The 24,634-nt window shown below is 64.2% G+C and overlaps 1 protein-coding gene across 1 annotated transcript in view; it reads right to left on the reverse strand.

Annotated features, from left to right (window-relative positions):
* Positions 1–24,634, reverse strand: part of CACNA1A (calcium voltage-gated channel subunit alpha1 A) — a 248,225-nt gene that overhangs the window by 107,463 nt on the left and 116,128 nt on the right. The window contains 1 exon segment of the mRNA XM_044994574.1: positions 2,570–2,661. Within this exon segment, the coding sequence (XP_044850509.1) occupies positions 2,570–2,661 (92 nt within the window).

Consider the following 24,634-nt stretch of genomic DNA (forward strand, 5'->3'; position numbering starts at 1 on the left):
CCATAGAGAGGTAACAGGGCCTGGGGTTGGGTGCCAGGGCTCACTGGGGGATAACAAGCCCAGGGTTGGGTGCCATAGGGAGGTAACACGGCCCAGGGTTGGATGCCGGATCCCATGGGGAGGTGACAGGGCCCGGGGTTGGGTGCCAGATCCCATGGGGAGGTAACAGGGCCTGGGGTTGGGTGCCGGATCCCATGGGGAGGTGACAGGGCCCGGGGTTGGGTGCCAGATCCCATGGGGAGGTAACAGGGCCTGGGGTTGGGTGCCGGGGCTCACTGGGGGATAATAAGCCCAGGGTTGGGTGCCGGGTCCCATGGGGAGGTGACAGAGCCCGGGGTTGGGTGCCGGATCCCATGGGGAGGTGACAGGGCCCAGGGTTGGGTGCCAGATCCCATGGGGAGGTGACAGAGCCCGGGGTTGGGTGCCGGATCCCATGGGGAGGTGACAGGGCCCAGGGTTGGGTGCCGGGTCCCATGGGGAGGTGACAGGGCCTGGGGTTGGGTGCCGGGGCTCACTAGGGCATGACAAGCCCAGGGTTGGGTGCCGGATCCCATGGGGAGGTGACAGGGCCCAGGGCTGGGTGCCGGGTCCCATGGGGAGGTGACACGGCCCGGGGTTGGGTGCCAGATCCCATGAGGAGGTGACAGGGCCCGGGGTTGGGTGCCAGATCCCATGAGGAGGTGACAGGGCCCGGGGTTGGGTGCCGGATCCCATGGGGAGGTGACAGGGCCCGGGGTTGGGTGCCGGATCCCATGGGGAGGTGACAGGGCCCGGGGTTGGGTGCCGGGGCTCACTGGGGGATGACAAGCCCAGGGTTGGGTGTTGGGTCCCATAGGGAGGTAACAGGGCCTGAGGTTGGGTGCCAGGGCTCACTAGGGCACGACAAGCCCAGGGTTGGGTGCCGGGTCCCATGGGGAGGTGACAGGGCCCGGGGTTGGGTGCCAGATCCCATGGGGAGGTGACAGGGCCTGGGGTTAGGTGCTGGGGCTCACTGGGGGATGACAAGCCCAGGGTTTGGTGCTGGGTCCCATAGGGAGGTGACAGGGCCCGGGGTTGGGTGCCAGATCCCATGGGGAGGTAACAGGGCCTGGGGTTGGGTGCCAGGGCTCACTGGGGGATGACAAGCCCAGGGTTGGGTACTGGGTCCCATAGGGAGGTAACAGGGCTTGAGGTTGGGTGCCGGAGCTCACTAGGGCATGACAAGCCCAGGGTTGGGTGCCGGATCCCATGGGGAGTTGACAGGGCCCGGGGTTGGGTGCCAGATCCCATGGGGAGGTAACAGGGCCTGGGGTTGGGTGCCGGGGCTCACTGGGGGATGACAAGCCCAGGGTTGGGTGCTGGGTGCCATAGGGAGGTGACAGAGCCTGGGGTTGGGTGCTGGGGCTCACTGGGGATGACAAGCCCAGGGTTGGGTACTGGGTCCCATAGGGAGGTAACAGGGCCTGAGGTTGGGTGCCAGATCCCATGGGGAGGTAACAGGGCCCGGGGTTGGGTGCCAGATCCCATGGGGAGGTGACAGGGCCTGGGGTTGGGTGCCAGATCCCATGGGGAGGTAACAGGGCCTGGGGTTGGGTGCCAGATCCCATGGGGAGGTGACAGGGCCCAGGGTTGGGTGCTGGGTCCCATGAGGAGGTGACAGGGCCCGGGGTTGGGTGCCGGATCCCATGGGGAGGTGACAGGGCCTGGGGTTGGGTGCCGGGGCTCACTGGGGGATGACAAGCCCAGGGTTGGGCGCCGGGTCCCATGGGGAGGTGACAGGGCCTGGGGTTGGGTGCCAGATCCCATGGGGAGGTGACAGGGCCTGGGGTTGGGTGCCGGATCCCATGGGGAGGTGACAGGGCCTGGGGTTGGGTGCCGGATCCCATGGGGAGGTAACAGGGCCTGGGGTTGGGTGCCAGATCCCATGGGGAGGTGACAGGGCCTGGGGTTGGGTGCCGGATCCCATGGGGAGGTGACAGGGCCCGGGGTTGGGTGCCGGGTCCCATGGGGAGGTAACAGGGCCCGGGGTTGGGTGCCGGGGCTCACTGGGGGATGACAAGCCCAGGGTTGGGTACTGGGTCCCATAGGGAGGTAACAGGGCCTGAGGTTGGGTGCCGGGGCTCACTAGGGCACGACAAGCCCAGGGTTGGGTGCCGGGTCCCATGGGGAGGTGACAGGGCCCGGGGTTGGGTGCCAGATCCCATGGGGAGGTGACAGGGCCTGGGGTTGGGTGCCGGATCCCATGGGGAGGTGACAGGGCCTGGGGTTGGGTGCCGGATCCCATAGGGAGGTGACAGGGCCCGGGGTTGGGTGCCGGGTCCCATGGGGAGGTGACAGGGCCCGGGGTTGGGTGCCGGGGCTCACTGGGGGATGACAAGCCCAGGGTTGGGCGCCGGGTCCCATGGGGAGGTGACAGGGCCCGGGGTTGGGTGCCGGGTCCCATGGGGAGGTGACAGGGCCCGGGGTTGGGTGCCGGGGCTCACTGGGGGATGACAAGCCCAGGGTTGGGTGCCGGGTCCCATGAGCAGGTGGCAGGGAGCCTTGGCAGGATCCCAGGTCCCATGGGGAGCACACGGACTAACTCACTTACTTGGGATCCCCGACACCAGCTTTAGCGGCCGGAGCACACGAACTGCCCGCAGTGTTCGCAGGTCGAAGTCGGAGCCGACTTTGGCCAAGATGCTGCAAGAGACGAAGGGGAGAGAGACGGAATGAGGCGCGCTGGGAAGTGAGGCCACCTGCCCCGAGAGGGGGAAGCTCCCCGCTGAGAGGAACACGGGCGGGAGGGGGGAGAAAGGCATGTGGGGATGGGGCACAGTGGGACCTGGTGGAAAGAAGGGGTTGGGCAGCCAAGGCCCTCAGGGTCAAATTCTACCCTCACATAAGCAAGTCAACAGAGCTGGGAACAGAGCCCAGGAGACCCGACTCCCACCTCCCCCGATCAGACCACTAGCTCTCACGCCTCTCCCCGAGCCAGGGAGAGAACCCAGGAGTCCTGGCTCCCAGCCCCCACTACCCTCCCCGAGCCGGGGAGAGAACCCAGGAGTCCTGCTGTTACCGGCTAAAGCGACGGGTGCCTGCTTGATGGAAAATAAAATCATCCTCATCTACTTATTTCTTTCGCACATTCCTGCCACGGATCCCAAACCGCTTTCCACCAGAGGAGCCCGCAGGAATAACTTGCTCGGCACTGAGGGCGCAGCAGCTGGTTAACGGCGCATGGCAACACCGCACAGCTGCTCTGGAAGTGAATGAGCCAATCTCCATGTGAACACCCAGGGGGAGTGGAAGGAGGCAGAATGCAATTATCTGGCTTGACATTTGGCCAGAATATTGGCGCTAACACCCCAGCTCTTCGGAGAAGCGCCACAGGGTCCCATGAGCAAAAGCTGACAGGAGCTTGATTTCATGTCATCCAGGAGGGGCCCATCCCGCATCACCTCAGTCATGCTGGGACACTCGGAAGAGAGCTCCCATCTCAGCCCCTGGCTTTTCCGTGGAGGTTTTCCAGGCCTGCATATACCAGCCTGTGAATTCAGACAGGGTCATGGCGCAGGTGGCCTCAGTGGTTCTAACCAGCCCGGTTATAACACACAAACCCGGTCAGACCGTAGCACTGAGCATTTCAGATCAGGCCCATAACTGGTTTCATCAGCCCAGTATCTAGACTAACAGGCATTAACTCCAGTGTCCTGGCCATAGTCCAAGTCAGATTTTGCTTCCTTAAAATGCTTCCCTGCCGTTTCAGTCGGATACAGGAGTCTCCATTACCTCCTGACCTGAACTCTTGAGTAGCGTTGCTGTGTGGGTGTTAGCAGCAGCCACCTTCTTCCCTCGAAGTGGCTGCATTTCAGTGCTGGGTGAGCCATCCCAGTACAGTGTTGCTGCGAGGCTGTTAAACAGCTGCTACTTTCACCCCACCCAGAAGTGGCTGCACTTTGAAGGAAAGTGAATGGTTCCATATTTAGATCTCTTGGGGTGGAAATGGCTCTGGAAATGGGAGTTAATCTAGCTCTGTGTTTGTCTCCTTCTTATGATAATTAAAAGCTGAATCACAGGGGTTCAATAAGTAACTCTGGTTACAAAGCTTTTATTCCTCCTGGCTACGCAAAAGGCACAACTCCGGAGAGAGGGGCGTGTGTGATAAAAGGACAGAGCCACACACGTCCAGCCCTCTCCCCAACGGACCGTAGTTCAGAGACGCGGCCGCCTGGGCTCCCATTGCCAGCGCCAGCGTTAGACCTTGGTGGGATGCTGGGATAGGGACCCCCGGCAGGAGGGTTACAAAGGATTTGGGGGCACATTTGGGGGGTTAGGCCCTCATTTCAGACACTGCTCTGCTGCCCAGGTGCAAGTTCCTGTCCCAGATGCCCCTGCACTGCTGCACACCCAGCACACACCCCTGATGCCCCATCATACCCCAGTGCCTCCGATCCAAGCCCTGCCGGCCTGTCCCTTCCTTCCTGCGGGCCCATCAGACATTCACGCCCCTGAGTCCCGCTCCTGAAAACACCTGCCCGGATAGGCAACGTTTGCTGTCCTTGCCAATCACCAAGGGCTTGGAAGAGCAGTGGGCTAAACTGGGGACATTCCCCTCAACATCTCCCCACCAAAGCGTTAGGGTCCAGATACGCTGGGAGGCAGATCGTGATCAGCTCTAGGGTTGCTCATGTCTAGAATCAGGCCTCTCTTAAACACATCCCTAAGAGATTAAAACTGTGGCAGTGTGGTCTTCAGATCTGGTTCACAGATGAGAAAATTCACTTCTCTAGCGTGCCATCCGTGTGCAGTCGCGGGGCTGGCGCTCGCGCTCTAGGGTGCCGTGTCTGTGCGGTCGCGGGGCCGGCGCTCGCGCTCTAGGGTGCCGTGTCTGTGCGGTTGTGGGGCTGGCGCTCGCGCTCTAGGGCGCCGTGTCTGTGCGGTTGTGTGGCTGGCGCTCGCGCTCTAGGGTGCCGTGTCTGTGTGGTCGTGGGGCTGGCGCTCGCGCTCTAGGATGCCGTGTCTGTGCGGTTGCGGGGCTGGCGCTCGCGCTCTAGGGTGCCGTGTCTGTGCGGTTGCGGGGCTGGCGCTCGCGCTCTAGGGTGCCGTGTCTGTGCGGTTGTGGGGCTGGCGCTCGCGCTCTAGGATGCCGTGTCTGTGCGGTCGCGGGGCTGGCGCTCGCGCTCTAGGATGCCGTGTCTGTGCGGTCGCGGGGCCGGCGCTCGCGCTCTAGGGCGCCGTGTCTGTGTGGTCGCGGGGCTGGCGCTCGCGCTCTAGGGTGCCGTGTCTGTGCGGTTGTGGGGCTGGCGCTCGCGCTCTAGGATGCCGTGTCTGTGCGGTCGCGGGGCCGGCGCTCGCGCTCTAGGGTGCCGTGTCTGTGGGGTCGCGGGGCTGGCGCTCGCGCTCTAGGGTGCCGTGTCTGTGCGGTTGTGGGGCTGGAGCTCGCGCTCTAGGGTGCCGTGTCTGTGCGGTCGCGGGGCTGGTGCTCGCGCTCTAGGGTGCCGTGTCTGTGCGGTTGTGGGGCTGGCGCTCGCGCTCTAGGGTGCCGTGTCTGTGCGGTCGCGGGGCTGGCGCTCGCGCTCTAGGGTGCCCTGTCTGTGTGGTTGTGGGGCTGGCGCTCGCGCTCTAGGATGCCGTGTCTGTGCGGTCGCGGGGCTGGCGCTCGCGCTCTAGGATGCCGTGTCTGTGCGGTCGCGGGGCTGGCGCTCGCGCTCTAGGCTGCCGTGTCTGTGCGGTCGTGGGGCTGGCGCTCGCGCTCTAGGGTGCTGTGTCTGTGCGGTCGCGGGGCTGGCGCTCGCGCTCTAGGATGCCGTGTCTGTGCGGTCGTGGGGCTGGCGCTCGCGCTCTAGGGTGCCGTGTCTGTGCGGTTGTGGGGCTGGCGCTCGCGCTCTAGGGTGCCGTGTCTGTGCGGTTGTGGGGCCGGCGCTCGCGCTCTAGGGTGCCGTGTCTGTGCGGTCGCGGGGCTGGCGCTCGCGCTCTAGGATGCCGTGTCTGTGCGGTCGCGGGGCTGGCGCTCGCGCTCTAGGATGCCGTGTCTGTGCGGTTGTGGGGCTGGCGCTCGCGCTCTAGGGTGCCGTGTCTGTGCGGTCGCGGGGCTGGCTCTCGTGCTCTAGGGTGCCGTGTCTGTGCGGTTGCGGGGCTGGCGCTCGCGCTCTAGGGTGCCGTGTCTGTGCGGTTGCGGGGCTGGCGCTCGCGCTCTAGGGTTCCGTGTCTGTGCGGTTGTGGGGCTGGCGCTCGCGCTCTAGGGTGCCGTGTCTGTGCGGTTGTGGGGCCGGCGCTCGCGCTCTAGGGTGCCGTGTCTGTGCGGTTGTGGGGCTGGCGCTCGCGCTCTAGGATGCCGTGTCTGTGCGGTCGCGTGGCTGGCGCTCGTGCTCTAGGGCGCCGTGTCTGTGTGGTCGCGGGGCTGGCTCTCGCGCTCTAGGGTGCCGTGTCTGTGTGGTCGCGGGGCTGGCGCTCGGGCTCTAGGGTGCCGTGTCTGTGCGGTCGCGGGGCTGGCGCTCGCGCTCTAGGATGCCGTGTCTGTGTGGTCGCGGGGCTGGCGCTCGCGCTCTAGGGTGCCCTGTCTGTGCGGTTGTGGGGCTGGCGCTCGTGCTCTAGGATGCCGTGTCTGTGCGGTTGTGGGGCTGGCGCTCGCGCTCTAGGGTGCCGTGTCTGTGCGGTCGCGGGGCTGGCGCTCGCGCTCTAGGATGCCGTCTCTGTGCGGTCGCGGGGCTGGCGCTCGCGCTCTAGGGTGCCGTGTCTGTGCGGTCGCGGGGCTGGCGCTCGCGCTCTAGGGTGCCGTGTCTGTGCGGTTGTGGGGCTGGCGCTCGCGCTCTAGGATGCCGTGTCTGTGCGGTTGCGGGGCTGGCGCTCGCGCTCTAGGGTGCCGTGTCTGTGCGGTCGCGGGGCTGGCGCTCGGGCTCTAGGGTGCCGTGTCTGTGCGGTTGTGGGGCTGGCGCTCGCGCTCTAGGGTGCCGTGTCTGTGCGGTTGTGGGGCTGGCGCTCGCGCTCTAGGGTGCCGTGTCTGTGCGGTCGTGGGGCTGGCGCTCGCGCTCTAGGGTGCCGTGTCTGTGCGGTCGTGGGGCTGGCGCTCGCGCTCTAGGGTGCCGTGTCTGTGCGGTTGTGGGGCCGGCGCTCGCGCTCTAGGGTGCCGTGTCTGTGCAGTTGTGGGGCTGGCGCTCGCGCTCTAGGATGCCGTGTCTGTGCGGTTGTGGGGCTGGCGCTCGCGCTCTAGGATGCCGTGTCTGTGCGGTTGTGGGGCTGGCGCTCGCGCTCTAGGATGCCGTGTCTGTGCGGTTGTGGGGCTGGCGCTCGCGCTCTAGGGCGCCGTGTCTGTGCGGTCGCGGGGCTGGCGCTCGCGCTCTAGGGTGCCGTGTCTGTGTGGTCGCGGGGCTGGCGCTCGCGCTCTAGGGTGCCGTGTCTGTGCGGTCGCGGGGCTGGCGCTCGCGCTCTAGGGTGCCGTGTCTGTGCGGTTGTGGGGCTGGCGCTCGCGCTCTAGGATGCCGTGTCTGTGCGGTCGCGGGGCCGGCGCTCGCGCTCTAGGGTGCCGTGTCTGTGTGGTCGCGGGGCTGGCGCTCGCGCTCTAGGGTGCCGTGTCTGTGCGGTTGTGGGGCTGGTGCTCGCGCTCTAGGGTGCTGTGTCTGTGCGGTTGTGGGGCTGGCGCTCGCGCTCTAGGGTGCTGTGTCTGTGCGGTTGTGGGGCTGGCGCTCGCGCTCTAGGATGCCGTGTCTGTGCGGTTGTGGGGCTGGCGCTCGCGCTCTAGGGTGCCGTCTCTGTGCGGTCGCGGGGCCGGCGCTCGCGCTCTAGCGTGCCGTGTCTGTGCGGTTGTGTGGCTGGCGCTCGCGCTCTAGGATGCCGTGTCTGTGCGGTCGTGGGGCTGGCCCTCGCGCTCTAGGGTGCCGTGTCTGTGCGGTCGCGGGGCTGGCGCTCGCGCTCTAGGGTGCCGTGTCTGTGCGGTTGTGGGGCCGGCGCTCGCGCTCTAGGGTGCCGTGTCTGTGCGGTTGTGGGGCTGGCGCTCGCGCTCTAGGATGCCGTGTCTGTGCGGTCGCGGGGCTGGCGCTCGCGCTCTAGGATGCCGTGTCTGTGCGGTTGTGGGGCTGGCGCTCGCGCTCTAGGATGCCGTGTCTGTGCGGTCGCGGGGCCGGCGCTCGCGCTCTAGGGTGCCGTGTCTGTGCGGTCGCGGGGCTGGCGCTCGCGCTCTAGGGTGCCGTGTCTGTGCGGTTGTGTGGCTGGCGCTCGCGCTCTAGGATGCCGTGTCTGTGCGGTTGTGGGGCTGGCGCTCGCGCTCTAGGATGCCGTGTCTGTGCGGTTGTGGGGCTGGCGCTCGCGCTCTAGGATGCCGTGTCTGTGCGGTTGTGTGGCTGGCGCTCGCGCTCTAGGGTGCCGTGTCTGTGCGGTTGTGGGGCTGGCGCTCGCGCTCTAGGGTGCCGTGTCTGTGCGGTTGTGGGGCTGGCGCTCGCGCTCTAGGGTGCCGTGTCTGTGCGGTTGTGGGGCTGGCTCTCGCGCTCTAGGATGCCGTGTCTGTGCGGTTGTGGGGCTGGCGCTCGCGCTCTAGGGTGCCGTGTCTGTGCGGTTGCGGGGCTGGCGCTCGCGCTCTAGGATGCCGTGTCTGTGCGGTCGCGGGGCTGGCGCTCGCGCTCTAGGGTGCCGTGTCTGTGCGGTTGTGGGGCTGGCGCTCGCGCTCTAGGGTGCCGTGTCTGTGTGGTCGCGGGGCTGGCGCTCGCGCTCTAGGGTGCCGTGTCTGTGCGGTTGTGGGGCTGGCGCTCGTGCTCTAGGGTGCCGTGTCTGTGCGGTTGTGGGGCTGGCGCTCGCGCTCTAGGGTGCCGTGTCTGTGCGGTCGCGGGGCTGGCGCTCGCGCTCTAGGGTGCCGTGTCTGTGCGGTCGCGGGGCTGGCGCTCGCGCTCTAGGGTGCCGTGTCTGTGCGGTTGTGGGGCTGGCGCTCGCGCTCTAGGGTGCCGTGTCTGTGCGGTTGTGGGGCTGGCGCTCGCGCTCTAGGGTGCCGTGTCTGTGCGGTTGCGGGGCTGGCGCTCGCGCTCTAGGGTGCCGTGTCTGTGCGGTTGTGGGGCTGGCGCTCGCGCTCTAGGGTGCCGTGTCTGTGCGGTTGTGGGGCTGGCGCTCGCGCTCTAGGGTGCCGTGTCTGTGCGGTCGCGGGGCTGGCGCTCGCGCTCTAGGGTGCCGTGTCTGTGCGGTTGTGGGGCTGGCGCTCGCTCTCTAGGGTGCCGTGTCTGTGCGGTTGTGGGGCTGGCGCTCGCGCTCTAGGATGCCGTGTCTGTGCGGTTGTGGGGCTGGCGCTCGCGCTCTAGGATGCCGTGTCTGTGCGGTTGTGGGGCTGGCGCTCGCGCTCTAGGGTGCCGTGTCTGTGCGGTCGCGGGGCTGGCGCTCGCGCTCTAGGATGCCGTGTCTGTGCGGTTGTGGGGCTGGCGCTCGCGCTCTAGGGTGCCGTGTTTGTGCGGTTGTGGGGCTGGCGCTCGCGCTCTAGGGTGCCGTGTCTGTGCGGTTGTGGGACTGGCGCTCGCGCTCTAGGATGCCGTGTCTGTGCGGTTGTGGGGCTGGCGCTCGCGCTCTAGGGCGCCGTGTCTGTGCGGTCGCGGGGCTGGCGCTCGCGCTCTAGGATGCCGTGTCTGTGCGGTTGTGGGGCTGGCGCTCGCGCTCTAGGATGCCGTGTCTGTGTGGTCGCGGGGCTGGCGCTCGCGCTCTAGGGTGCCGTGTCTGTGCGGTTGTGGGGCTGGCTCTCGCGCTCTAGGATGCCGTGTCTGTGCGGTTGTGGGGCTGGCGCTCGCGCTCTAGATGCCGTGTCTGTGCGGTCGCGGGGCTGGCGCTCGCGCTCTAGGGTGCCGTGTCTGTGCGGTCGCGGGGCTGGCGCTCGCGCTCTAGGGTGCCGTGTCTGTGTGGTCGTGGGGCTGGCGCTCGCGCTCTAGGATGCCGTGTCTGTGCGGTCGCGGGGCCGGCGCTCGCGCTCTAGGGTGCCGTGTCTGTGCGGTCGCGGGGCCGGCGCTCGCGCTCTAGGGTGCCGTGTCTGTGCGGTCGCGGGGCTGGCGCTCGTGCTCTAGGGTGCCGTGTCTGTGCGGTTGTGGGGCTGGCGCTCGCGCTCTAGGGTGCCGTGTCTGTGCGGTCGTGGGGCCGGCGCTCGCGCTCTAGGGTGCCGTGTCTGTGTGGTCGCGGGGCTGGCGCTCGCGCTCTAGGATGCCGTGTCTGTGCGGTCGCGGGGCTGGCGCTCGCGCTCTAGGATGCCGTGTCTGTGCGGTCGCGGGGCTGGCGCTCGCGCTCTAGGGTGCCGTGTCTGTGCGGTCGCGGGGCTGGCGCTCGGGCTCTAGGGTGCCGTGTCTGTGCGGTTGTGGGGCTGGCGCTCGCGCTCTAGGGTGCCGTGTCTGTGTGGTCGCGGGGCTGGCGCTCGCGCTCTAGGGTGCCGTGTCTGTGTGGTCGCGGGGCTGGCGCTCGCGCTCTAGGATGCCGTGTCTGTGCGGTCGCGGGGCTGGCGCTCGCGCTCTAGGATGCCGTGTCTGTGCGGTCGCGGGGCTGGCGCTCGCGCTCTAGGATGCCGTGTCTGTGCGGTTGTGGGGCTGGCGCTCGGGCTCTAGGATGCCGTGTCTGTGCGGTCGTGGGGCTGGCGCTCGCGCTCTAGGGTGCCGTGTCTGTGCGGTCGCGGGGCTGGCGCTCGCGCTCTAGGATGCCGTGTCTGTGCGGTCGCGGGGCTGGCGCTCGCGCTCTAGGATGCCGTGTCTGTGCGGTTGTGGGGCTGGCGCTCGGGCTCTAGGATGCCGTGTCTGTGCGGTCGTGGGGCTGGCGCTCGCGCTCTAGGATGCCGTGTCTGTGCGGTCGCGGGGCTGGCGCTCGCGCTCTAGATGCCGTGTCTGTGCGGTCGTGGGGCTGGCGCTCGTGCTCTAGGGTGCCGTGTCTGTGCGGTTGTGGGGCTGGCGCTCGCGCTCTAGGATGCCGTGTCTGTGCGGTTGTGTGGCTGGCGCTCGCGCTCTAGGGTGCCGTGTCTGTGTGGTCGCGGGGCCGGCGCTCGCGCTCTAGGATGCCGTGTCTGTGCGGTTGCGGGGCTGGCGCTCGCGCTCTAGGGTGCCGTGTCTGTGCGGTCGCGGGGCTGGCGCTCGCGCTCTAGGGTGCCATGTCTGTGCGGTCGTGGGGCTGGCGCTCGCGCTCTAGGGTGCCGTGTCTGTGCGGTCGCGGGGCTGGCGCTCGCGCTCTAGGGTGCCGTGTCTGTGCGGTCGCGGGGCTGGCGCTCGCGCTCTAGGGTGCCGTGTCTGTGCGGTCGCGGGGCTGGCGCTCGCGCTCTAGGATGCCGTGTCTGTGTGGTCGCGGGGCTGGCGCTCGCGCTCTAGGATGCCGTGTCTGTGCGGTTGTGGGGCTGGCGCTCGGGCTCTAGGGTGCCGTCTCTGTGCGGTCGCGGGGCTGGCGCTCGCGCTCTAGGGTGCCGTGTCTGTGCGGTTGTGGGGCTGGCGCTCGCGCTCTAGGATGCCGTGTCTGTGCGGTTGTGGGGCTGGCGCTCGCGCTCTAGGGTGCCGTGTCTGTGTGGTCGCGGGGCTGGCGCTCGCGCTCTAGGGTGCAGTGTCTGTGCGGTTGTGGGGCTGGCTCTCGCGCTCTAGGGTGCCGTGTCTGTGCGGTCGCGGGGCTGGCGCTCGCGCTCTAGGATGCCGTGTCTGTGCGGTTGTGGGGCTGGCGCTCGCGCTCTAGGGTGCCGTGTCTGTGCGGTCGCGGGGCTGGCGCTCGCGCTCTAGGGTGCCGTGTCTGTGTGGTCGCGGGGCTGGCGCTCGCGCTCTAGGATGCCGTGTCTGTGCGGTCGCGGGGCTGGCGCTCGCGCTCTAGGGTGCCATGTCTGTGCGGTCGCGGGGCTGGCGCTCGCGCTCTAGGATGCCGTGTCTGTGCGGTTGTGGGGCTGGCGCTCGCGCTCTAGGGTGCCGTGTCTGTGCGGTTGTGGGGCTGGCGCTCGCGCTCTAGGGTGCCGTGTCTGTGCGGTTGTGGGGCTGGCGCTCGCGCTCTAGGGTGCCGTGTCTGTGCGGTTGTGGGGCTGGCGCTCGCGCTCTAGGGTGCCGTGTCTGTGCGGTTGTGGGGCTGGCGCTCGCGCTCTAGGATGCCGTGTCTGTGCGGTCGCGGGGCTGGCGCTCGCGCTCTAGGATGCCGTGTCTGTGCGGTTGTGGGGCTGGCGCTCGCGCTCTAGGATGCCGTGTCTGTGCGGTCGCGGGGCTGGCGCTCGCGCTCTAGGATGCCGTGTCTGTGCGGTCGCGGGGCCGGCGCTCGCGCTCTAGGGTGCCGTGTCTGTGCGGTTGCGGGGCTGGCGCTCGCGCTCTAGGGTGCCGTGTCTGTGTGGTCGCGGGGCTGGCGCTCGGGCTCTAGGATGCCGTGTCTGTGCGGTCGTGGGGCTGGCGCTCGCGCTCTAGGGTGCCGTGTCTGTGCGGTTGTGTGGCTGGCGCTCGCGCTCTAGGATGCCGTGTCTGTGCGGTCGTGGGGCTGGCGCTCGCGCTCTAGGGTGCCGTGTCTGTGTGGTCGCGGGGCTGGCGCTCGCGCTCTAGGATGCCGTGTCTGTGCGGTCGCGGGGCTGGCGCTCGCGCTCTAGGATGCCGTGTCTGTGCGGTTGTGGGGCTGGCTCTCGCGCTCTAGGATGCCGTGTCTGTGCGGTCGTGGGGCTGGCGCTCGCGCTCTAGGATGCCGTGTCTGTGCGGTCGCGGGGCTGGCGCTCGCGCTCTAGGGTGCCGTGTCTGTGCGGTTGTGGGGCTGGCGCTCGCGCTCTAGGGTGCCGTGTCTGTGCGGTCGCGGGGCTGGCGCTCGCGCTCTAGGGTGCCGTGTCTGTGCGGTTGTGGGGCTGGCTCTCGCGCTCTAGGGTACCGTGTCTGTGCGGTTGTGGGGCTGGCGCTCGCGCTCTAGGATGCCGTGTCTGTGCGGTCGCGGGGCCGGCGCTCGCGCTCTAGGGTGCCGTGTCTGTGCGGTTGTGTGGCTGGCGCTCGCGCTCTAGGGTGCCGTGTCTGTGCGGTTGTGGGGCTGGCGCTCGCGCTCTAGGGTGCCGTGTCTGTGCGGTTGCGGGGCTGGCGCTCGCGCTCTAGGATGCCGTGTCTGTGCGGTTGTGTGGCTGGCGCTCGGGCTCTAGGGTGCCGTGTCTGTGCAGTTGTGGGGCTGGCGCTCGGGCTCTAGGGTGCCGTGTCTGTGCGGTCGCGGGGCTGGCGCTCGCGCTCTAGGGTGCCGTGTCTGTGCGGTTGTGGGGCTGGCGCTCGCGCTCTAGGATGCCGTGTCTGTGCGGTTGTGGGGCTGGCGCTCGCGCTCTAGGATGCCGTGTCTGTGCGGTTGTGGGGCTGGTGCTCGCGCTCTAGGGTGCCGTGTCTGTGCGGTTGTGGGGCTGGCGCTCGTGCTCTAGGGTGCCGTGTCTGTGCGGTTGCGGGGCCGGCGCTCGCGCTCTAGGGTGCCGTGTCTGTGCGGTTGTGGGGCTGGCGCTCGCGCTCTAGGGTGCCGTGTCTGTGCGGTCGCGGGGCTGGTGCTCGCGCTCTAGGATGCCGTGTCTGTGCGGTCGCGGGGCTGGCGCTCGCGCTCTAGGGTGCCGTGTCTGTGCGGTTGTGTGGCTGGCGCTCGGGCTCTAGGGTGCCGTGTCTGTGCGGTCGCGGGGCAGGCGCTCGCGCTCTAGGGTGCCGTGTCTGTGCGGTCGGGGGGCTGGCGCTCGCGCTCTAGGATGCCGTGTCTGTGCGGTCGCGTGGCTGGCGCTCGCGCTCTAGGATGCCGTGTCTGTGCGGTCGCGGGGCTGGCGCTCGCGCTCTAGGGTGCCGTGTCTGTGCGGTCGCGGGGCTGGCGCTCGCGCTCTAGGGTGCCGTGTCTGTGCGGTTGTGGGGCTGGCGCTCGCGCTCTAGGGTGCCGTGTCTGTGTGGTCGCGGGGCTGGCGCTCGCGCTCTAGGGTGCCGTGTCTGTGCGGTTGTGGGGCTGGCTCTCGCGCTCTAGGAAGCCGTGTCTGTGCGGTCGCGGGGCTGGCGCTCGCGCTCTAGGATGCCGTGTCTGTGCGGTTGTGGGGCTGGCGCTCGCGCTCTAGGGTGCCGTGTCTGTGCGGTTGTGGGGCTGGCGCTCGCGCTCTAGGGTGCCGTGTCTGTGCGGTTGTGGGGCTGGCGCTCGCGCTCTAGGATGCCGTGTCTGTGCGGTTGTGGGGCTGGCGCTCGTGCTCTAGGGTGCCGTGTCTGTGAGGTCGCGGGGCTGGCGCTCGCGCTCTAGGATGCCGTGTCTGTGCGGTTGTGGGGCTGGCGCTCGCGCTCTAGGATGCCGTGTCTGTGTGGTCGCGGGGCTGGCGCTCGCGCTCTAGGGTGCCGTGTCTGTGCGGTTGTGGGGCTGGCTCTCGCGCTCTAGGGTGCCGTGTCTGTGCGGTTGTGGGGCTGGCGCTCGCGCTCTAGGATGCCATGTCTGTGCGGTCGTGGGGCTGGCTCTCGCGCTCTAGGATGCCGTGTCTGTGCGGTCGCGGGGCCGGCGCTCGCGCTCTAGGGTGCCGTGTCTGTGCGGTCGCGGGGCTGGCGCTCGCGCTCTAGGATGCCGTGTCTGTGTGGTCGCGGGGCCGGCGCTCGCGCTCTAGGGTGCCGTGTCTGTGCGGTCGCGGGGCTGGCGCTCGCGCTCTAGGATGCCGTGTCTGTGCGGTTGTGGGGCTGGCGCTCACGCTCTAGGGTGCCGTGTCTGTGCGGTCGCGGGGCTGGCGCTCGCGCTCTAGGGTGCCGTGTCTGTGCGGTTGTGGGGCTGGCGCTCGCGCTCTAGGGTGCCGTGTCTGTGCGGTCGCGGGGCCGGCGCTCGCGCTCTAGGGCGCCGTGTCTGTGCGGTTGTGGGGCTGGCGCTCGCGCTCTAGGATGCCGTGTCTGTGCGGTCGTGTGGCTGGCGCTCGCGCTCTAGGATGCCGTGTCTGTGCGGTCGTGGGGCTGGCGCTCGCGCTCTAGGGTGCCGTGTCTGTTCGGTCGTGGGGCTGGCTCTCGCGCTCTAGGATGCCGTGTCTGTGCGGTCGTGGGGCTGGCGCTCGCGCTCTAGGGTGCCGTGTCTGTGCGGTCGTGGGGCTGGCTCTCGCGCTCTAGGATGCCGTGTCTGTGCGGTCGTGTGGCTGGCGCTCGCGCTCTAGGATGCCGTGTCTGTGCGGTTGTGGGGCTGGCTCTCGCGCTCTAGGGTGCCGTGTCTGTGCGGTCGTGGGGCTGGCTCTCGCGCTCTAGGGTGCCGTGTCTGTGCGGTCGTGGGGCTGGCTCTCGCGCTCTAGGGTGCCGTGTCTGTGCGGTCGCGGGGCTGGCGCTCGCGCTCTAGGGTGCCGTGTCTGTGCGGTTGTGGGGCTGGCGCTCGCGCTCTAGGGTGCCGTGTCTGTGCGGTTGTGGGGCTGGCGCTCGCGCTCTAGGGTGCCGTGTCTGTGCGGTTGTGGGGCTGGCGCTCTCGCTCTAGGGTGCCGTGTCTGTGCGGTTGTGGGGCTGGCGCTCGCGCTCTAGGGTGCCGTGTCTGTGTGGTTGTGGGGCTGGCGCTCGCGCTCTAGGATGCCGTGTCTGTGCGGTTGTGGGGCTGGCGCTCGCGCTCTAGGGTGCCGTGTCTGTGCGGTCGTGGGGCTGGCGCTCGTGCTCTAGGGTGCCGTGTCTGTGTGGTTGTGGGGCTGGCGCTCGCGCTCTAGGATGCCGTGTCTGTGCGGTCGCGGGGCTGGCGCTCGCGCTCTAGGATGCCGTGTCTGTGCGGTTGTGGGGCTGGCGCTCGCGCTCTAGGGTGCCGTGTCTGTGCGGTCGTGGGGCTGGCGCTCGCGCTCTAGGGTGCCGTGTCTGTGCGGTCGTGGGGCTGGTGCTCGCGCTCTAGGGTGCCGTGTCTGTGCGGTCGTGGGGCTGGTTCTCGCGCTCTAGAGTGCCGTGTCTGTGCGGTTGTGGGGCTGGCGCTCGCGCTCTAGGGTGCCGTGTCTGTGCGGTTGTGTGGCTGGCGCTCGCGCTCTAGGGTGCCGTGTCTGTGCGGTTGTGGGGCTGGCGCTCGCGCTCTAGGGTGCCGTGTCTGTGCGGTTGTGGGGCTGGCTCTCGCGCTCTATGGTGCCGTGTCTGTGCGGTTGTGGGGCTGGCTCTCGCACTCTAGGATGCCGTGTCTGTGCGGTTGTGGGGCTGGCGCTCGCGCTCTAGGGTGCCGTGTCTGTGCGGTTGTGGGGCTGGCTCTCGCACTCTAGGATGCCGTGTCTGTGCGGTTGTGGGGCTGGCGCTCGCGCTCTAGGATGCCGTGTCTGTGCGGTTGTGGGGCTGGCTCTCGCACTCTAGGATGCCGTGTCTGTGCGGTTGTGGGGCTGGCGCTCGCGCTCTAGGGTGCCGTGTCTGTGCGGTTGTGGGGCTGGCTCTCGCACTCTAGGATGCCGTGTCTGTGCGGTTGTGGGGCTGGCGCTCGCGCTCTAGGATGCCGTGTCTGTGCGGTTGTGGGGCTGGCTCTCGCACTCTAGGATGCCGTGTCTGTGCGGTTGTGGGGCTGGCGCTCGCGCTCTAGGGTGCCGTGTCTGTGCGGTTGTGGGGCTGGCGCTCGGGCTCTAGGGTGCCGTGTCTGTGCGGTCGTGTGGCTGGCGCTCGCGCTCTAGGGTGCCGTGTCTGTGCGGTCGTGTGGCTGGCGCTCGCGCTCTAGGGTGCCGTGTCTGTGCGGTTGTGTGGCTGGCGCTCGCGCTCTAGGGTGCCGTGTCTGTGCGGTCGCGGGGCTGGTGCTCGCGCTCTAGGGTGCCGTGTCTGTGCGGTTGTGGGGCTGGCGCTCGCGCTCTAGGATGCCGTGTCTGTGCGGTTGTGGGGCTGGCGCTCGCGCTCTAGGATGCCCTGTCTGTGCGGTCGCGGGGCTGGCGCTCGCGCTCTAGGGTGCCGTGTCTGAGTGGTCGCGGGGCTGGCTCTCGCTCTCTAGGGTGCCGTGTCTGTGCAGTTGTGTGGCTGGCGCTCGCGCTCTAGGGTGCCGTGTCTGTGCGGTCGCGGGGCTGGAGCTCGCGCTCTAGGATGCCGTGTCTGTGCGGTCGCGGGGCTGGTGCTCGCGCTCTAGGATGCCGTGTCTGTGCGGTTGTGGGGCTGGCTCTCGCGCTCTAGGATGCCGTGTCTGTGCGGTCGCGGGGCTGGTGCTCGCGCTCTAGGATGCCGTGTCTGTGCGGTTGCGGGGCTGGCGCTCGCGCTCTAGGGTGCCGTGTCTGTGCGGTTGCGGGGCTGGCGCTCGCGCTCTAGGGTGCCGTGTCTGTGCGGTTGCGGGGATGGCGTTCGCGCTCTAGGGTGCCGTGTCTGTGCGGTCGCGGGGCTGGTGCTCGCGCTCTAGGGTGCCGTGTCTGTGCGGTCGCGGGGCTGGTGCTCGCGCTCTAGGATGCCGTGTCTGTGCGGTCGCGGGGCTGGCGCTCGCGCTCTAGGGTGCCGTGTCTGTGCGGTTGTGGGGCTGGCGCTCGCGCTCTAGGATGCCGTGTCTGTGCGGTCGCGGGGCTGGCGCTCGCGCTCTAGGATGCCGTGTCTGTGCGGTTGTGTGGCTGGCGCTCGCGCTCTAGGGTGCCGTGTCTGTGCGGTCGTGGGGCTGGCGCTCGCGCTCTAGGGTGCCGTGTCTGTGCGGTTGTGGGGCTGGCGCTCGCGCTCTAGGATGCCGTGTCTGTGCGGTTGTGTGGCTGGCGCTCGCGCTCTAGGGTGCCGTGTCTGTGCGGTTGTGTGGCTGGCTCTCGCGCTCTAGGGTGCCGTGTCTGTGCGGTTGTGGGGCTGGCGCTCGCGCTCTAGGATGCCATGTCTGTGCGGTTGTGGGGCCGGCGCTCGCGCTCTAGGGTGCCGTGTCTGTGCGGTCGCGGGGCTGGCGCTCGCGCTCTAGGGTGCCGTGTCTGTGCGGTTGTGTGGCTGGCTCTCGCTCTCTAGGGTGCCGTGTCTGTGCGGTTGTGGGGCTGGCGCTCGCGCTCTAGGGCGCCGTGTCTGTGCGGTTGTGCTGTTGGGTGATGCTTGCAGCCTGAGGGGTGGCTGATTCTGTCTTGTGCAGCCCTGTGCCGTTTGTTTCCATTGGTCCCAGTTCCTTGACACGCTGCCCCATCCAGCCCAGCCCTAACCAGCCTCTGACTCTGCAGCAGCTCCACTGAGCTCAATGGCCTCGCTCCTGATTTACACCCGGGCAGAGTCAGACCCAGCAAGCCCTGCAGCTTCAGCTCTGAAATCAAGCTGCTGCCTGCTGTGTGGCTGGCCGACCAAGCGGTGGCGCCTGCCCACAGTGGCACAGCCCTGAAAGGCGGCAGGAGACAGAGGCAGGTTAGATTCAGGAACTGACAGGCGCTTCCCACGGGCTTCTGCATTCTGCTATTTTAAATTACAGAATTAGCAAGGCCACCACGGCCTTTGGTGCCTTTACATACGCTCGTCAGGAGTGTATTTATAGAAGCGTTGAACGTTGATGTTAACAGCTTCTCCCATAAAAGCATCAGGGGTGAAACTGCTCTCACCTCCTTGGAGCTGGGAAGGAAAAGGTGGCAGGATGCATTCAAAAGGGGACAACAAGGTGATGGCATCCTGGGGAGGTATGGAAATCTTCCCTGCAGCAGGGATCCAGGGTAATCCTAGCTCACCGTCCTTTCAACCCAAAGAACATAATCGGATATACAAAGTAGATGCCAGGATCACGAAATGCAGCCTCCTCTGGGGTGGGACATAGTCGCTGTTTAAAAGCTGTGCAATAATGGTCTACTGGAATATCAGTGCTGAAATGCAACCACCTCTGGGGTGGGGCACAGCAACTGTTTGACAATGCACAGCAATACTACAAAGGATTTGCTCATCAAATGATGGAACGCAGCCATTTCTGGGAATGGAGGCGACATGACAATTTAGCTTGCGCAATGGTTTTGTCACTCTGCCTAAGCATGAATGGGGCTGTGAAATGAATGGGATTCCCACATCTCACTGCAGGAGAGGGACACAATGGAAGTACGGGTGAGTCAGGATCTGGCTAACACGTCACACTTAACACCTCCATCAGGAGCTTTAATAGACACAGTCAAGACCTTGGTTGGTACGTCTCATTCTCTGGATAGCAACATGCTGGACCACTGTGGCCAAACCCCCTGAAACACATCACTCCCTGCCTCACCCTGAGCTGTCTCCCGTCTACCCGACAGACCCAGCATGATGCTACTTCGCTCACAAGCAACGCTAGGTCACAGCACAAAGTGCTACCACAGCATTACTGTTAAGAAAAAGTGAAAACGGGTGTAGGGGATCGACTGAAACATTGTCCAAACAAGACAGCATCATGCAAAAGCAGCTCGAAAGAGCCAATTCTCCATCGCTCAGCACCTTTAATCAAGACTGGACGTCTTTCTGAAACATACCCCCTAGTTCACAGGAATCACAGGGTGGCTTCTCTGGCCTGTGTAGATAATCACAACAGTCCCTTCTGGCCCTCAAAAGTATGAAATAAGGCTCAAGCCACCACAGCAGGATCCTGCTGTTTCTTCTGTGGGGTCTAGCTCTGGGATGTGGGTTTTAAGAACAGGTTAGACCAACGCAGGTCGGGGGTGGTCTAGATATTCTTAAACCCGTCCCAGTGCGGGGGGAGGGACTACATGACCTCATGGGGTCCCTTCCATCCCTACGTTTCCTTAATTCAAGTCCAACCCCAGTGCGAAGTAAATCTGATCCTAAACATCCTTTGTATTATAATCCAAGGTGTCTGTAGCGGGGGGGGGGAGGATTTTCAGCCTGGCAGTGGCCATTTTGCTACTTTGGTCTGTTCTTGTTGATTTGGTCTGTACTGATTGAATGGCGCCAAAATCTTCACGGCCTGATTCTCCTCTCACTTAGGGCCGTCAGAAGTTAACCACACACACCCCATTGTCCCCGAGCCTCTCCGGCCGAAGCGATTCAAGTGCCCACCAGGTGTGCTGAGCAGAGGGGGGCGGGAACCAGAGCATCTTAGCAGGTCGGTGAAAGTCCAGAGCCTGACTGGAGGGGTGAGGAGGCCGTGAGACTGGAGAGCCATTGGGGTGGGTCTAACAGGAGCCATAGGACACTCTCTGCGGAAATAGGTACTTTTAGGGTCTGTCTACACTGCAGCTGGGAAGGTGGCTCCTCGCCTGGGCAGACACACGTGCCCTAGCTCTGTGCAAGCCAGCAGCTGAGAACAGCAGGGTGGGTGCTGCAGCACGGGCAACCACTTGGGCTGGGGCCACCTGAGTCCCAGCCCACCCGACCCCCTGGTCCCAGCCCACGTGGCTACCCTGAGCCTTCCCCCACGCTGCAACGCCGGCACTTCTCTTGTTAGATGTGCATTTGGGCAGGGCGAGTGCAGGTCTCCCTACCCGGGCTGGGAGACACCTTCCCAGCCGCAGTGCAGAGCGCTCCGTGTTTGTCAGAGGCCTCTAGCAGGGAATCAAAGCCAGCTGGGATAAAGGGCTGTCCACTCGAACCGCCCCGGCTCTGGGGCCAACAGACAGCAAAAGCTGGGCCACCCTAACGAAGACCTCTTTCCGGAGGGCCCTGTCACAAACCAGAGAGGCAGAGTGCCCGGGCCCAACGGCTTGACTGGGCCTTGCTGGAAAGGGCGGTGGGGCTGGACTCCCACAGAGAGTGGGATTCTCATATCCCGGGAGGGCACCAAGACGTCTGCGTACAACGTTCTTCTTGGGCACTTTGGGGGGGTGCGGCGGGGGGGGCATGCCTTATAAGCATCTTCAGGATTTCTCACAGGAAGAAACAGAACCCAAGAGTCTTGACCCACAGTCCTCTGCTCTAACCACTACAGACACTCCCCGACTTACACAAGTGTTCCATTGCAGAACGCCTTGCAGAACTCGAATTTTGCATAAGTCAGAAACGTATACCCGACAACTGCGCAACAACAACAAAAAGACCACACTCCTATTTCTAGCTTATGGGACTTTTTCCATAAGTGCAGATTTGCATAAGTTGGGTTTGCATAACCCAGGGGGTGTCTGTTTCCCCTTCCAGGGCTGGGAATAGAACCCAGGAGTCATAAGAACATAAGAACAGCCGTACCGGATCAGACCAAAGGTCCATCTAGCCCAGTATCTGTCTACCAACAGTGGCCAATGCCAGGTGCCCCAGAGGGAGTGAACCTAACAGGCAATGATCAAGTGATCTCTCTCCTGCCATCCATCTCCATCCTCTGACAAACAGAGGCTAGGGACACCATCCCTTACCCAGCCTGGCTAATAGCCATTTATGGACTTAGCCACCATGAATTTATCCAGTTCCCTTTTAAACATTGTTATAGTCCAGCCTTCACAACCTCCTCAGGTAAGGAGTTCCACAAGTTGACTGTGCGCTGCGTGAAGAAGAACTTCCTTTTATTTGTTTTAAACCTCCTGCCTATTAATTTCATTTGGTGACCCCTAGTTCTTGTATTATGGGAATAAGTAAATAACTTTTCCTTATCCACTTTCTCAACATCACTCATGATTTTATATACCTCTATCATATCCCCCCTTAGTCTCCTCTTTTCCAAGCTGAAGAGTCCTAGCCTCTTTAATCTTTCCTCGTATGGGACCCTCTCCAAACCCCTAATCATTTTAGTTGCCCTTTTCTGAACCTTTTCTAGTGCTAGAATATCTTTTTTGAGGTGAGGAGACCACATCTATACACAGTATTCGAGATGTGGGCGTACCATGGATTTATATAAGGGCAATAATATATTCTCCATCCCCTTTTTAATGATTCCTAACATCCTGTTTGCTTTTTTGACCACCTCTGCACACTGTGTGGACATCTTCAGAGAACTATCTACGATGACTCCTGATGTCCTGACATCTCCAACCTCTATACCCTACTTCCTCCCAGAGCTGGGAATAGAACCCAGGAGTCCTGACACCTAGGCGCTCCTCTAACCACAGGAGTCCATTCTCTCCCCCACCATCATTGAGGTAGCTGGGAGTAGCCATGCTGCCTGCTGCTTATCCTGTCTCTGTCATGCCAGAGGGTCTCTTCCCATTTACCAGATCTCCATAGCAACTGGCCATTTCCCATTCACACAGTCTCCAGGGTTACTTTCCTGTGCTCATTCATGCTTGTTGCCTTGGTGACAAGCCCCATCTCATTGACACAATCAGCAGCCTGTGTGTGTGATGGGTGGCGGAAAATGTGCCTTCCCTGGAACCCTGGGGCAGATGGTGGAGTGAAGGGGGAGAGGCCTGGGAGAGGAGAGTTGCCGGTATCCTTCAGTGATGTCACTCCCCTGCTACCTCTCCCCAGCTAAGGACAGGGGAGTGCCGCACTCCTTGGAGGGGAGGCCAGTAAGGATCTGCTCCTTTGGTCAGTGAGAAGCAGGGGAGCCTCCACAGGGGATGCTCTCATCCCTGCCTGAGTGCCGCTCGCAGCTCTGTGTTCTCAAGCTGCTACACCAAAGTCCTGACCAGTTGTGGTCATTAAAGATGCTTCTCAAGTGTCTGGCTGATAACCCGGCCGGCCAGTTCCCCTCTGTCTCTCCACAATTCCATGCGCTACTTCAACTGCACACAGGATCCTCCGTCACTTCCTGCCCCAAAGCAAGAACAGTTCAAATGCCAACTGCGGAGTAGTGGTATTTAGTGTTTGCATACAACTCTAGGCAACAGATTTTTCTACCCAAATCCTCTCTATCTACCCATCCCTACACATCCACCCCACCCCACAGGTGTAATCTCTCTCTCTAATCCGCTGTGGTTTACATTTTTACATAGCACACATCATCAGAGTATCTAGGCTCCCCATTCTGTCCTAGCTGCTCTTACCATAGTCTTGGTAAGAGGGATGGTGACGGGGCATGAGAGCAGCACGAATGTCGTTTCAGAAACTCAGCTCTCTGCAAGAGTGGGGGTCTGTGACAGCCCCTCGGCTTGGTGTCAGGGGGATATACATTCTCCTTGGAGCAGAGCCTCCAGGATAGGTTTGTTGGAGGGACCTTGTGTGACACCAGACAAGTTACAGCTTTGTGATGCTGAGGTGCCTTCATGGGTGAAAAGGGGAGCAGGATTTGGCCTGTGTGTGTGACCCCGCATGGCAGGTGTGTGCAGCACCAGTGCAGGTACAAGTATGTAGGGCAGCAGGCATGAAAGGGTGTGTGGGTATGTCCACACAGCAAGGCAGGGGTATATGGGCAATGTGCCCAATGTGAATACAGGGCAGCACAAGCATGAGGGCATGTGGAATTGTGCCCAGAGTGGAGATGGCAGGTGTGGAAAGCGAGGTGGGCATGGTATTGCGTACGAATGTAGTGCATGCGGTGGGAGCGGGGACGTCATGCCCAGTGTGAAGGCACTGTGCCTTGTACACACACACTGTGGAAGGTGTTCGAGGGCAGGTGGTGTCGTGCCCAGTGTGCGTACAGTGTGGCAGAAACACAAAGGGATGTGTGAACACAGCGCAATGAAGGGTCACTGCCAGGAGTTGGTGTTGAATATTGTTTCCTGTTTTCATAGAGAGTCGTCCTCCACGCTGGGTGCTGGGAAAGGGGCAGCGGGGTGGAGTTTGCGTGCTGATGTGTGTGCATGCGCGCTGTGTGACTGGGTGTGGGGAGTGTGCTCTGGAGGCCCGATTTTCAAAAGCTCTGCTCCCAGCAGCTCCAATGCAGCTCCATTTCCCAAACAGTCCAGCACCCAACGTACGCCTAAGAGGTGGGACTCAACAGAGACATTTGTGAGTTGTCTACATGGGAGCAGAGCAGGGCCACCTTCTTCCACTGCAGGGTCTTCAGGGCAGGAGCTGTAACTCCATGTGTGGTCGGACAACACCTGGCATAACGCCGTCAATCGAGAGTGCCTGCGCTCTGCTGCAAACTGGAAGTGCCTGTGTGTGTGTGTACAAGTGTGTATGAAATGTGTGTGCACTCTGTGAGCTTGTGTGTGTGTGTATACACTCCATGTCCTTGTGTGTGTGCATGTGTGTGTCTGTATGTGTGTGAACTCCATGTGTCTGTGTGTGTGCGCACAAGTGTGTATGAAATGTGTGTGCACTCTGTGAGCTTGTGTGTGTGTGTATACACTCCATGTCCTTGTGTGTGTCTGCATGTGTGTGAACTCCATGTGTCTGTGTGTGCATGTGTCTGCATGCATGTGAACTCCATGTGTGTGTGCATGTGTCTGCATGTGTGTGAACTCCATGTGTCGGTGTGCATGTGTGTTCCTGCACATGTGTGAACTCTATGTGTCTCTGTGTGTCTGCATGTGTGAACTCCATGTGTCTGTGTGTGTGTGTCTGCATGTGTGAACTCCATGTGTCTGTGTGTGCATGTGTGTGTCTGCACGCATGTGAACTCCATGTGTCTGTGTGTGTGTGTGCATGTGTCTGCACATGTGTGAAGTCCATGTGTCTGTGCATGTACATACTCTGTGTGCCTGTGTGGGAATGCACATGTCAGTGTGCGCGAGCGTGAACTCTGTAGGCCCATGTGAGCGTGAGAGCTCCGTGTGCCTGTACATGTGGACACAGCCGTGTGCACAGGCTGTTGGCGTGAGTGGCTGCACTTGCCCCATGCCGTTGTTGGGGGCAGGAAGGGGAGAGGCTGGGATCAGAACGTGAGTTCTGCCCTGTGCCAGAGTCCTGCCGCCGAGGGCGGAGTTAGCCCTGGGGCTCTGCCTGGCGGGGCCTTTCCCTCCCTCTGCCTTATTGCTCCCACATCCGCTCTGCTCTGTCTCCCTTCCCCCTCTCTCCTTTCACATTCCCTCTTTCCTGCTTCTCCCTGCAGAGCTCCAGCCACAGCGGAGACGGGAACAGACGCTGCTGCGGCCTCCCTCCCCCTTCCTTTCCCACTCACTCACTCCCCTTGTTCTTTCTCTGGCTCCTGT

Source organism: Mauremys mutica, chromosome 20 (assembly GCF_020497125.1).
Source record: "Mauremys mutica isolate MM-2020 ecotype Southern chromosome 20, ASM2049712v1, whole genome shotgun sequence".
Lineage (NCBI taxonomy): Eukaryota > Metazoa > Chordata > Testudines > Geoemydidae > Mauremys > Mauremys mutica.